Source organism: Myzus persicae, unplaced genomic scaffold (genome assembly GCF_001856785.1).
Source record: "Myzus persicae strain clone G006 unplaced genomic scaffold, MPER_G0061.0, whole genome shotgun sequence".
Taxonomy (NCBI): domain Eukaryota; kingdom Metazoa; phylum Arthropoda; class Insecta; order Hemiptera; family Aphididae; genus Myzus; species Myzus persicae.
Window position 1 is genome coordinate 5,775 of NW_019103067.1, and position 14,770 is coordinate 20,544.

The 14,770-nt window shown below is 30.3% G+C and overlaps 1 protein-coding gene across 2 annotated transcripts in view; it reads right to left on the reverse strand.

Moving 5' to 3' along the window:
- Positions 1–523: 523 nt before the first annotated feature.
- The window catches only part of LOC111033709 (alpha-catulin), a 45,517-nt gene continuing 31,270 nt past the window's right edge, over positions 524–14,770 (reverse strand). For both annotated transcript variants that reach the window (XM_022314592.1, XM_022314594.1), the window contains exons 6-13: positions 11,108–11,288; positions 4,927–5,175; positions 4,697–4,856; positions 4,497–4,609; positions 4,355–4,405; positions 3,922–4,260; positions 2,432–2,638; positions 524–2,165 (exon numbers count right to left, since the gene is read on the reverse strand). In XM_022314592.1, the coding sequence (XP_022170284.1) occupies positions 2,031–2,165; positions 2,432–2,638; positions 3,922–4,260; positions 4,355–4,405; positions 4,497–4,609; positions 4,697–4,856; positions 4,927–5,175; positions 11,108–11,288 (1,435 nt within the window). In that variant the 3' untranslated portion in view covers positions 524–2,030. The remainder of the gene's footprint in view (positions 2,166–2,431; positions 2,639–3,921; positions 4,261–4,354; positions 4,406–4,496; positions 4,610–4,696; positions 4,857–4,926; positions 5,176–11,107; positions 11,289–14,770) is intronic.

The window sequence follows — 14,770 nt, forward strand, 5'->3', positions numbered from 1 at the left end:
AATTGATTACAAAAAAGAAAATATTATTGATCTTAAAAAAAGACGAATAATTGTCGATTGCATTAAATTATGCTTATTTATTTTTTTAAAAAAAATGAACGTATTTAAATCAAAGTTTTATACTTCAAGAAATAAATATGGCTCAGTATGTAATTCGTTCAACAGTTTTATGTACACGGTTAATTGGACATCAGTTCAAAGCAAACGATATTTTTTCCTTATCTACTGTTATGCGTAGTGTCTATTAATATGAACGTTATTATTATAGTAATACGATAACGACGAACGTGGTAGAAGTTCAAATTGTTCATTCTTAACAACAAATTGTATTTTGATAAATTTACATAAAAATAACACGGTATACAAATTATTTAAAATTGATCAAACGATGTTAAAAATTTGGCACAGTCTAATGTATGTATTTACAAAATCACTTTTAAAGATCGTTAAAAAACGTTAAAGCCAAAAAAGATATACGAATTTTTAAAATTTGGCATTTAAATAGAACGCCATAATTATTTGAAATTGTATTAAAATAATCAATTCATAATAAAATATTGATCAACAACTAAATTTTTTTCAGAGATCGTTATATCTAATAAGTTAAAACACACGGGAAGTTATAGGGCAATGGAACACAATTTGGGGAAGACACATAGCTTAATATTCTACTTTGAATTTTTTTGACATGGAAAACATTTTTTTTTTTTTTAATGAGTGGAAGACACAGTCTTGACATCTCAGAAAAAAATATTAATAATTTGCATAATTTTCACATTGTTTAAAATAGTCAAAATATTATTTGAACCGTTATTGAATGGTTTTTAATATTTGGAGATAGATGTCCAATGAAAATAAAACCGTATAGTATGTGTGGTAATATAATTATTATTTATTAATAACCGCTAATTATTGAGAACACATCTATATTGCGATTAATTTATAATGACTTAAAGCCGAATGATATCAAAATTCAGGTTAAAATTGTACAGTCAATAGGATTTTTATGTACAAGTAGGTAATATCAAAACAAATCAAATTATAAGTACTCAATATGAGCAGTCAGGTTGAGTTCACCGTAAAAGATATTCTAATGAACACCGTGTTATTACTCATATTATATTAATATATTATATTTCGTAGTTAAAATATTGATTTCATGTAGATCTTTCTTAACTGTGTCCTAGTAAATTATATTGCCTGATTGTCTATAAGCTTAAGATTGTGTTTAAGTTAATTACATTTTTTATAGTGACATCATTTTATTATGATTTAAAAAAATCAAAACATTTATTGAAAATTCTTTATATAATAATATAATATAAATATATGTGTATATATTGCTCTTTGCTCGAAACATTTATGACAATATAATATTATACTGTCAGTTAAATCATAATGCGTCGTTTTATGTAGTATTCACTAAACTTTAGAATTGTATAGTTATCGTCCACTGGCCTGCGTAATAGAATCGTTCTGTTCCATAAGAATGCAGGTGGATGCTCCTCATACCACGGGACATTTTGATAGAATACATTATTATAACACGTGTGAACTCGGAGGAAGTGTACTCGAATGATTATTAGACGTTTGGTAAATCGCCGTTGATAAAACATATTAATACAAATAATAATACAAATAACACGGTACATCGATGCGAATCGAAAGTTAACAGAAACGTGTCGGGCGCGATTACGTTAAATCAATCGCGCGTCACGAATATAATATTATGATAGCCATTCTCCACTGATGTGGCGGCGGCGAATAAAACATTATAGACAAATACAATGTAAATATATTATGTTATGCTACTTTTATTTGTTGAGCGAAACTTATCCGGTAACTTTAGTAATCCAAATACCGGAAGTAATTTTCCAGTAGTATTGGTTGTATGCGGGGATTTGGAAGCCATGTAAATAGTTTGTGGGTTTCGTGCTGGCTGCAAGTGTAGCTGCACGGGCTCAGAAGAGCAGGAACGACACGCGGGTGCGGCGGCCATCCCCTTTGCTCCTCCGCCCCATCCCAAACTGTCACATGGATCCATCCGAGCCTGATCCTCCACTCAGTTTGCCACCTTCACCTCCGGAACCAGCACCGCTACCGTCTTCGCCACGGTCGCCGAAGCCACCGCTTCTGGTCGACAATCCTTGGAAGTCCAAGTTGTACTAAACAAATTGGTTCAACATTAAAATATGAGCATGTGTGATGGGTATAAATATGAAGGATCTGGGTACAAGAGAACAACTGTATGTCGAACGGAATTATATGCGAGACATTTAATTACTGACTTGTTGATGATGGAAATAATCAATAAATGTAAAATAAAGTACAGTATTTGTAATAAAATCGATTTTTTATCGGTTCTCAGACAGTTTTTAATAATTTCCTTTCATATTTTTATCGTATACAATATTAGGAGAACAACACTTACTTTAGTAGCACATACAAAACAGGTTGTGACTACTTTTGATATAACGTTCATTAGCGTTTTAGTTTCGTTAATCACACTGTCGACTTTTGAAAATGTAGCAGATTTACCAACCGTTGGCATTTTTACAGTAAATTGCAACTGTTGTACGTATGTTGGAACTTGGTCTAACTGTTCCAAAAGTTCTTTTTTGTTTGCGCCCATAGGAACCTAATAACAAATGATTGAGTTTAAAATTATAAAATACGTTAGATAAATACGTACTTAAAATGTTATAATAAAAAGAATAAAATGTTAATTGGCGTAGATAAGTTAAAAAAAATATGTTTTAAAAACATTATACATTCACACATTAAACGTGTAGGTACATATAATTCAGAACAATTATAAGAAGATCAATAGTTAGAATATCCAATTAATTAGAAATAAGCATTTAAAATAATTAATATAATGTATCAGTTTGAATTTTAAATTCGTCAAAGTACAACATTTAGTTTAGACTACTTAATCAATTATTTGCCACAGAGGTACCTACCCATATAATGCTTACAAATGCAGAATTAGGTTAGACGATTAAAAGGACGTAACACGGGCATTAGTTGTCTCCGTCTTACAAGTGCATAACAGCTAATTCACTCTCAGAAAATCACGTTTAGCGTCATTAGGTTGAAAATGAGATTAAATCTACTTATTATGAATGTTGATGGTCAGAACATTATCTGTATATGTATTGTCTTTATGATAGTTCATTTTTTTTAGCAAGTTCTACGTACATATAATATAAGGTAATTTAAACATGCTATATCTCATTTAAAAACTGAATTATCGTGATAAAAACCCACATACATACACAGAATATGTTCTTGCTACCAAGTCTTATAAGTTATAATAGGTCGATATAGTCGATTTTTTTAAGCTAAATGTGGTCTGGTGAGCGTAAATTTGCGTTATTACTTATAAGATAGGGACAAAAAATGGCGGTGTTAAGTAATATGTACTTTTAAGTACTAGAAGGTATTTAGCAAAAACCCAACGGACGACTTTTAATTCATTGGGGCGCATACTGCGTTTAAAAATAATGGACATTAAGGTATGAACAATATTTATGAAAATATTTTTAAATATTGTATGGCCTTATGGCTGTCATATAGTTATTTTTGCACCATTGAAAGTCATTCCATACATTTTCACTTCTATAGATTCTGCTAAATAATTATGAATTACAAATCTTGGATTTTGACGGCACCAGAATAACATGTCCCGAACATTTTTAATTCCTATGGTACATTATATTTAATTGAGTACTCACATTTTTTAAAAAAAATATACGACAAATATAATTACATAATATGGTTACCAAAAAGTATTTGAAAAACGTTTACATTTTCATTGTTCGCTACTAAATGACAACTATTTTTAAAGGCGTAGTTTTGCTGTGAAGAGATACACATCATACGGTCCGTTCATCAACCGCAACATAACAGTGTTTATACCTGGTACGAAAACTGTCTGACCAATTTGTACAGCCTGTTAGCTTCCTCGGCCAGGTACTCCGCCTGCGTGAACAGATCTTGAGTGGTCCTCAGCGACGACCCACCGTCTCCCTTGGTGAACTCGTACATGCTTAACGCCATGCCGGACATGTTTTTCGCCCTGCGCACAATGTCGTTGTCTTCGTGTGCTTTGGTCGCGTTGCCCCGCTCGTCCACGCTGGCGCCTTCCTCGTTGGCCGCGTCGTCTTCTTCTCCAGCGCCCCACCTGTCCGCTTCCGCGTCTACTTCACTCGACGCCAATTTCATTTCCAGACCAGCCTTGGCGATTTGATCTTGTTCCTATACAGGAGGCAAGAGTGAGATAAAAACAAATATAGTAATATAAAAATAATATCTCCGCGACGACAACGACGGATTTAATTCGATGTCTTACCGATAGATCTAGTCTCACTGACTTCAGCGGTTTTGTTGTCGTACCGTGTTTCTGTAAAGAATTGAATTTTGTCATGAAAAACCAACATTCTTTGAAATAAACATTATAAACACGAAAACTTGTAAGTTTAATGTCAACTTACGCCTGGCCTGGGGAGTGACATGTATGTTTGTTTTTCCGGTATTTGCTTTTCCATAATTTCTTTACACACCGTAGACACGTCTTGAGTCAATGCTTGCCACATGTCCGCAAATACTAAAAACAAATTACATACAGGTATGTTAATATATTGTATGATTAAAAGCTTCAGAAAAAAAAGTATAAAATATTTTTATCACCCACCTTCTAAATTTTCTTTTATGATTTTTGAACAAGGATAGTGAGCTAGTGCTTGAGCAGCAGTAACGATTTGTGGTGCGTACACTCGTAAATTGACTTCGGCGTGTTTGGCAGAAACCTGAAGTGATTCTGCAGTTGCAATGTGCCTCAGTACTTTACAAATCTGTGATCAAGGCACGATATTTGTTGAGATTTCTAATTAGTTATTATGTTTTTCTATTTTTTTTACTTACCTCTCCGATTTGGTCTACGACTTCAACGAATTGATCGCCGTACTTGTTAAGACTGTCGACGTCTCCATCGGAAGACGTGGTCTGTATGCACGTTACGAGGTCATAACCAGTCCTAATTATTAAAGGTAAGTCATGGGATTGTTCTTTACACGTCGCTATCAGCTGCAGTCTGAGTTCTTTGGTGGCGTCGAGGCACTGGTTTACGGCGACTTCCAGCGATTTCGTGGGTGAGTATTCGTCACACTGTTCCTAAAAAATATTCCAAACAAACAGCGTTGTTTAAGATGGTAATATCTATACCCTAGGATCGCAGAATCGTGGTTATAATGTATCCAATATAATGACAGTTTTAAAATTAAATTAGAATTAGGACATCATAGATTTGAAATTTATACGGTTTCGATCCAATTATTTATATTATTCATGGTACAAACGTTCATCCAATTACTCATAAAAAACAAAGTCAACGAATTATTACAAGGGTTTCGTTGGAAAACGAAACTATAGTGTGTATGGAACATAATTCGTTTAAATGTTTTCGGAATTACACAAGACATTGAACATAGTATTATATTATAAGTATACAACTCGGAAGCGCAGAACCCAGATGATATGTATGTACCTACCAAGGTTTGAGATTATAAAACGTAATAATAAAGTTTCATTTTATTATAGCGGCCATATTTGTAAGTACACTCGAGGTATTTTAAAAATTAAGTGGGTCTCTAAATTAGTTTATAGTTGTAATACAGTTTATTTACTTTTTTTTATCCATAACTTGTTATCAAAACTAAGGTTAGTATTGGTAAACGTACAGTTATGATATGACATGACAGATATTTGATCAAACTTTACGAAAATAGTTTCAATAATTTGAAATATAGTCTAGGTAAACCTAAAAGTAATAATAATACAAAATATATTTTAGAGTGAGAACTATTACTCTGTTCCATTGTATTATATTATTATAAAACATAAAATGCGATTTAAAACCGACTTTGTGAAAACATTATTTATTACTAAAATTATCATGTACCGTTTATAATATAATCAATATCATACCTATGCATCATAACCAGTATGATGTTTTGTTCAATAAAAACAAAACTTCACACCATCATCTATCATATTTTTGACAGTATATTTAATGCAGAATTATACAATTTTGAAAACGTGTTTTTCTTTCATGTATAACAAACCAAAAAACAAGAAAGTTTTTCATACACTGAACTTTACTCTTCACCTTGACAACATGACGTTTTACCATTCCTGTACCTACAGTATGCATTATAACTTTAGCAGTTTATTTCAAACCTAACTATAGTTTAAAAACTTTTACTAATACAATAATTATAATTAACAGTTATTAAATTTGTAAAAAAAAAATATCCAAGTGTTTTCTATTGTCTAAGTTAAACTATGCGCCTATAAAATAAAGTTCATACTGCCATGCCTGTATAAAATAACCATGTTATTAGGTACTAAAATAGAATTAGCAACTTCATATTTATTATTAAGCTTAGATCGTTTTATGTTAATTTAAGTTTAAAAGAGATTTGCCACAAGAAATGACGTTCACACATTTATATTTCAGATAGGGTTTTTTTTTTTTTAAACAAAGACTCCTTTAATCAATAAACCTTGAGTTATTCTGGATTTCAACTGAAAAAAATAGATTGTGTGATTTCACTGGGATCACTAGGATTTTGTTACACATTTACATGTTTTATTAAATTTTCAACCAAGGTAGTCACCAACCGCATATAATCAAATTTAAAAAATGATTTTCAGCTGAACTCTGTGCCTTTGTCGAAACTGAAATTTCTTAATTCCTTCAACACTAAACATTTTCTAGTCGCATCATTGTGATCGACTTAAATAACAACAAGCACGAAAACTAACACTGCTACTGACTTCTTTCAATTTACTGACAATAACGAGTTATGTACCTATATGTGATTGGAAAGTCAGACATTGAAACAAAATGAATTTGAGAGGAGAACAAAATCATTCAATCAGTATAATAATACTACATTTACGTATATGACAGTGGTACCTAAAATGTATTTTAAGCCTTTACACCAATATCGACTCTGTGGGTGCGTGTGTGTATGTGTAAGTATTTTCAACTGAGACAAAATACAATATTATAAAAAAAGAGATGTAATATATTTTTTATGAACATACGTGCATTGTGTGGGTATGTGTGAATACAGCTATTATATTTATGTATAGTAGAGCATGCATATTATATTTACAGACAGTGTCTTATCCGGTTCAATCGTTACGGTGTTTTTTTTCATTATTATTTGACCGAGTTTTGCGCACTGACATACAGGCGCTACATAATAAATATAATAATATATCGATTTATTACTATCCCTAACATCGGACACAATATTGGTTGAGGAATTTATTTTTATTTTATTGTTGTTTTGTTTTGATTAATGAATCGAAATACTGTTTTAATCATTTAAAACGTTTAACGGCCAAAAATGATTTATTACTATTGTTATATTATTATTATCATCGTTGTGCATTTTCTCGTCATTGTTATTATCGTTTTACATTCTCTTGACTCAAACAAATGTCGATATCACGGCGGTGCGCCAATTGACGCACGCACACCTACTTTTATAATACATAATACATATATATTATATACGAATATATATTATATACATCATTATATTATACACTTGTTGCCCGTACCGCATTGAATAAACATTTTAGCTCGGCGCACTCAAACAACACTCGACCTTTCATTTTTTTTCCGCAGCCCCTCGTCGGCGTCTTAACCGCGGTAACCATATTCGCCGCTAGATCACAGAATAGGTTAAGCAACACACAGATAATTAAAAAAAGATACCGATTTAGCGAAATGTCTAATAACCATCACGAATAATGTTTAAGATAGATAATTTTGGATAAGTACAAAGTAATTCTAAGAAACAATAACTACAATACCAAAATATTTCAATATTTTTTAAACACTTTTTGTGTCTTTATAAGATATTATTATACAGTGTTGCACTGTGCATTTTTATAGCAGCTGGTCAAATAGTCCATAGTTGTTATTGATTTATGAGGTGGCCACAAATTAAACCCGACAAGATCATAGGACTAAAACGTAAACTGTCAAAACCAAACGGGACACGAACACTTTTTTATAGTTATTTTTTTGTGAGTAGTGGGTTTTTGAATTTTAATTGCTGTATTTAAGACGTGACTGAGTTCTTAGCAGCGTTTTAAATTTAATTATATCCCCATAGAAATACTTAAAATGTTATTCTTTATAAACGTCTATTTTTTTTTTTTTTTTTGCTACGAAACTATTACAATATTATAAATTTTTTTATTATCTTAAGCAAAACTAATGCTTTTTTTACCATTATTATTTCTTTAATTTTTATAGTCATAAACAATATATAATCTAACCAACTGTTTTATACTTTTAATGCGTGTTTAAGATTCATATTATTTTTTTAAATTTTGCTTACCGGTATTATTTGTGAGCATTTTTTTACTGTTAATTATACAAACTATGAAAATAGGGTTTTTTTATTCCATAACATTTTTAGAAAAAAACGTATAATTTTTTTTAAACACTTGAACGTTGGAAATACTAAAATAAACTATTTAGAATATCATTGTTTAGTATTCGTATAATATATTATAGAAATGTGTAGGTAGGTATCAAAATTAAAAATAATATTATAATAGTTATCAAATACATGTCTATCCATCTAAGAAAAAAAAAATTGTCCAAGTAAAATCCACGCTTGAAACATAAAAATTAAATTAATGAATACACTAGCCAAACACTTTCGATTTCTTATGAATAGATCGATGGATTTATCATAAAATAATACCAAAATAATACTCTACTCGGTAGTCGCCTATATTATTATGTTGTATACAGGTGATTATTTCATCGAAGTGGTGTACAAATAGTATTTCAATTATCAAGAAATTCAATATTCGGTAGAATATCGAATTACAATTAACGATGATCAATTAAAACGGTTTTAATTTAAATCCATACAGTGTTTAAGAGTTGGCAATGATAGAGTAGTTAAATTAGAATGCGTATAATGTGTATAGTTGTGTTCATTCATTATTGATGTGTGCCTAAGTGGATGGATGGTTGTTTGTGTATAGTAAGAGGGATGTCTAACCTACATGGGGATGATATACCGTACATTTAATTGACCGGTGTCAGAAGAACCTAACCAATCTTAAGACCCTCGTCTTATTATTCTTGGTATTCTGCTGTAATTAATTATTATATAAAACATCTTCGTTTATCAAAATAGAAAAATTCAAAATTAACGTAAATACCTGAGTAAATGCCTGGTTAAATATCACTTATAGGTAGGTATTTAATTAGGCACCTACAGTTTATAATAAATGCAAATTCCTGCTGAACTTTCAAAAGTTAAAAAAAAAACTTAATTCAAGTTTTAAACAAGACTTTTATGACTTATTTTAAAGGTTTTATATTATGATGTAATGAAGTAATAAAGTATTTTGCTGTTGTATGATGTATTTGGTTCACAACGTATATATTATCTGATCCAAAACTTTATGAACAACCAATGTATCCTTTTAAAAAGTCAGTAAACTTTATCCTTAAAATAACTTTTAAAAAGCTTTAGATTACATGAATAAATAACAGATATTATTTTATTATAAAAGAAGGAGTTGGTTTTAAGAGTCACTTTCCATTAGAGATTGTTTATTATGCTTAAAAGGATTTAAACGGCATTGTACAATCCTGAATTCAAACATAAGTTTAATTATAGTTAAATTAGCAAAAAATTAACCGATATCGTACCTAAATATATAAATTAATACTATTAAATCAAAATATCCTATGTTTCAACATTACGTATACCTACCTACTAGTTACTAGATATAAGGTAAAAACTATAAGTGTGTATCTACTAGTAACTTCTAGATTCAACACAATTTGACAGTTAAATGTCGATGGCTTGAACTTTCAGTTTTGAAGATTTTTTCATAAAAAAGGAAAATGTTTCATTTGTTTGTCAATGTTTCACTCGTTGGTTTTCAGTATTTAATATTTATATATTGGTAAGTTGACCTAATCATTGATGGTATATACTTCAAATTTAGAATAAATGTATACATTAAGCACTAGTATGTAGATATGTACGAAGTAGGTATATGTTTATACATGTGTAAATAACATTTGGAAGCAAACAATGTATGTTGTTCTTGTATAAATGTATAATACATTTTTCAAAAGTTTAAAATCAAAATCAATCCTATAACAATTTAAGTTTTAAGCTTTAATTGTTAAACTATAAACTGTAAGTTCCAAACATTTTATTTTAAACATTTTTTCATTCAAATAAAATTATTGATGTTAATTGTTAATAGAATATTATATTATATTGTTGAGTGTCATGTTCTATTGTTAAAATTTGTAATTTGTAAGTATCAAGAAGTACTTAAATTCATGAGTTAATTTATTTTGTATTGGTACTACTACAGAGCTTCTTCATCGTCGTTATAGTTTAAATAGTCTTTTTCTATATGTATTTAAGTTCAAATCACGTGAAAAGTTTTTTACATTTACATGAAGTGTACATATTTCGTGCTGACGTGACGCTCAAAGTGATTTGAAAAGTGTTCGTTAGCGTGTTTTACATTGTCTATCTGAGATACAATATTATGTTTAATTTTATATATTTTATGCACTGTGTACTACCTTAGTATTTTTTTAAAATAAAAATCAAACCTATTTAAATAAAACTTTTTAGTTACACTTAGACATGTAAAAAGCAACTCAACCCTGAAAATTATGTTCTGTACATTTTGTTATAATAGTAATAATAGTGTGAAACTAATAAAATAATTGTATTAAATGTCAATGGCGCGGCGAGTATAAAATTGCGCCTACCTACTTGCCATTAACTCATGAATGTATTATAATAAATGACATGAGCTATTTTAATATGGTAGAAACCGCGCACGGTTTAATAAAGTAATAATAATATTTCTAAAAATCGCGTGGACCGTTTACCTACGTTGTGTAATCATTGATATGAAAATATATTGATTGTACCGACTATTGGGTAACAGAAACTAAATAATAGGAATTATAATAAAATGGGTACCGAAATTTGAATTATTATTTTCAAACACAACTCACCAGCCTAGCTCCGGCTCTGATTAATTGATCGAGGTGAGTTTTCACGCGATCGCACAGCGTCAAAATATTTTCCCGGTGCTCGTGTCTGGTGTACGCGCTGTCGGTGAAGTCTTGCGTCCGTTCCATGATCACGTCCATGGTGCGCAATAGCGTTTCTTTCTCGCTCAGCACGAGTGTCAACCTATGGGGACACACATAGATACGTACGTTACGTCATTAGTAATACAAGTGTATATGCGCATAAAATATATGAATATAATATGATGTAAAAGCACGCAATTGTTAACAACCCACGGTGATGGTAATCGCGGAGGGTGAGGCGGCGATGATGGGTAGATCGTCCGGACAAATCGTTTTTTAATGAGCCCCGCAGCTATACAAAATAATAATATATACACGACACCTTGAAACGACGATATAGTGTTTGACAGTTTCCATTCTAGGCGGATTTACGCAAACAAAAAAAAAACAAAATGTTCAAATGCGTAGCTCAAGTAAATGGATCGCGAAAGACAAATGAGTCGGACATCGAATCGGAGTGTGAAAAGAAGCTATATAGTCGTAAATCCTGCAAACCGTCACTGTCAGTATGCAAAGTTCATGAAATAAAAATATGCGTCTCATGCATTTGAACTGACAAGAGTGAATATTATCAAGATGGCATTATTATGACAAGATGCATTTACCAACTCCACGTGGCAATTAAAATATAATATTTCATAAGAATATAGTAATGCTTATTGCTGTGGAGCGTTATACCAGTGAAATATTATACGAGATAACTACAGCAGGTATCCATAATAACTACCAACTATCGTCTATCTGTCTCATACATGAATTTGTTTTCCGCAAACGTGTAGTGTGTACCCTGTAAATGGTGTTCTACCAATTGATGTAAGCCTACCTACGTACGCGAGCTGCTATAATATATAAATATAAATAATGAATTCCTGGAATAGTTCTAAATACTTTCGAGGAGAGTAGCTGCTGTGTTTGGGGTAGTGTGGACTTAACTCTCGTGAGTAGAACGGCTTCCGTATCAAATTATCCTTGATGTCAAACGAAACTAGAGGAGATTATAGTAGCAACCTTGAAATTAGGATCAGGAACTCCAGTAGTAGTTTCAGTACAGTTACGTCAGCTATAAGGATTACTTCGTTTAACAAACGTCGCTGAATGATATGTCCTATGTACTGTATAATACATAATTAAGGGTCTGCTGTGAAAAAGCCGAAGAAAATCTTGCTGTCTCATCTAACTGATCTTTTAATTCAAATGATATATTATATGTCAACATGACGCTAAATTAAATATGTAGCATAGTAGACTATTTGTGTACGCAATGCAATCAAATATTGATAATACAAAGTGGGACCAAATTCTCAAAGGCAATAAAATGTTAATACTCGATGAGCTAAACTGAATAATATAGTATGTTGTATGCACTATATGATTTGAGAATCACAAGACAATTTTTCAAACTAGATATCATGAAAGCATTTTAGTTTTGAGTATATTTTATAACCAAAATATACTTTGTTTATCATGTAAATAATAAGTACACAGAAATTGAGAAATATAATGTAAAATTGTAAGTGTACCTATGTAATATACTAGTATGTATTCATATACAATACAAATAAATATTCTGAACTTTTACGGAAAGTATATATTTTTTTTAAGACTCGAATGTAAATTTTTAGTAAATTATTTACTTTATTATTTTTCGCAAAACTCATGCATCTATTTACAACTCAATTTACTTAAAATTGATTTGAATATCACCTAAAAATATGAATTGTAAAATTTTAAATACAAATGGAGATAAGTAAAAATAAAATAAATAAATAACATTTATATAAGACTATACCCTGTTTCAAAAGAGAACATACCAAGCGGCCACGGGCAAAACTGGTTTTCTTATGTAAATCTGGTATATTCTCTTTTGAAACAGTGTATACAATTAAATGATTTATGAAAAGGTAATAATTTATATAATTTTATAATTTTTTTGGATTTGAATTATAATTTTTTATTATTTATATCTTATGTGAAAATCAAAAAACAATTTTTTTTCACGGAAGTTGTTATCACTTATCAGTTTACCTAATAATGCTCTGTGAAATAATGTTTAGATATACATATTGTCATATTGACTTCCATAGTAGTCACATTGATGTCTAACTATACACAATTAAAAAAAAAGCCATTAGTCCAAAAAGAGGAGTTTTTTAATCACTCTAATTGAAAAATTCTTAAAAAATAACATACCTAATATGAAATACAATTAACAGACTATATATACAAAATAATAAACAATATGCATACACTATACATATAAATATATAATTTTGGTCGTCACTCAGTGGTTAAAAATATTCTTTGTTATAAGTATTTATAACTATATTATTTTCTTAATTCAACGTCTATGGTTTTTAAATAAAGTAAACCCCAAGAAATGTTGAATTCTTGGCATAACATTGACAATTTTAGTGTTTGATCACATTATAGATGTATAAATTTACGACACCTATTAAGGTGTATATAATACATTATGATATCTACAGCATAACAAATAAAATGTGTAGTGTCAAGAATCATTGACCCCCGTGAATATCGAGTATCTATAACTTGACAAATAATATTTGTATTTTTATTAACGTTTATTTAAGTATGTAGGTAACCTGTGTTCAACCAGATATGGTTATAATAATATACCAATTAAAATTCTCAATTGAACCTCAACTGTTTCACTGTCGTCCAAACCATACGCGAAATTTACTGCGGGGTTATTCAAAATTAATCATCCAATGCTTTGCACCTGGCTTCCTAGCTAGACACCTGATTTTACACCGCGAGAGTATGTGACTAGGTACTAATTAATTTGAGAATATGCTAAAGAAGCAGCAACGCGTACCATTAACATCAACCACAGAGGAGTTAACAAATTAGCAGGGTCAATTACAACGGATATGCATGGAATTAATTTGAGTTCCGGCTAAATGTTGATCATGTGACCAAGGGAATCTACATAAATATACATCATTAAATCAATTAGAAATATTATTCTTTTAATTAATGTATCATATTATTATATAACTCTAAACTTAAAGTATAAAATAAGTGTTTGAAATTGGATGAAATTTTTTTTAATAATCTTATATTTTTATTTCATTTATTCTTGACCATTTTTTAAAAAATTGTTATTACTTTTGTGTAAACCTAAACGTTGGTTGGACAGAATTATGAAAATGAAACGTCAACATTGTATAATTATTACTGAAAATTCATATATTCCGGACACCTTTAATAAATATGATTCAGTTTGTTTGAACTATAAAAGCTAGCGATAGAACAGATATGTTTACGGACTGTCTTCGTCGTACAATTATGACGTTTGTGTGCTCGAATTAATTTATAATATATAGATACAAAGTTATATGGATAGTGTATAGACACGGGTGCGCGTTAACACAGTTATAACTTAAAAGGGGATAATTTTTTTTTGTGCTGCAAAATCATAAATTTTTCTCTTAGTGCTATCAATATATTTAATTTTAGCCAAAATGTAAAAATTCAAACATAATAATAAGACCCGTACAATAATGTCGACCGAACAAGTTCTAGAGAGCAGCGGTATGCTTGAGCCTAATAATATTGTAT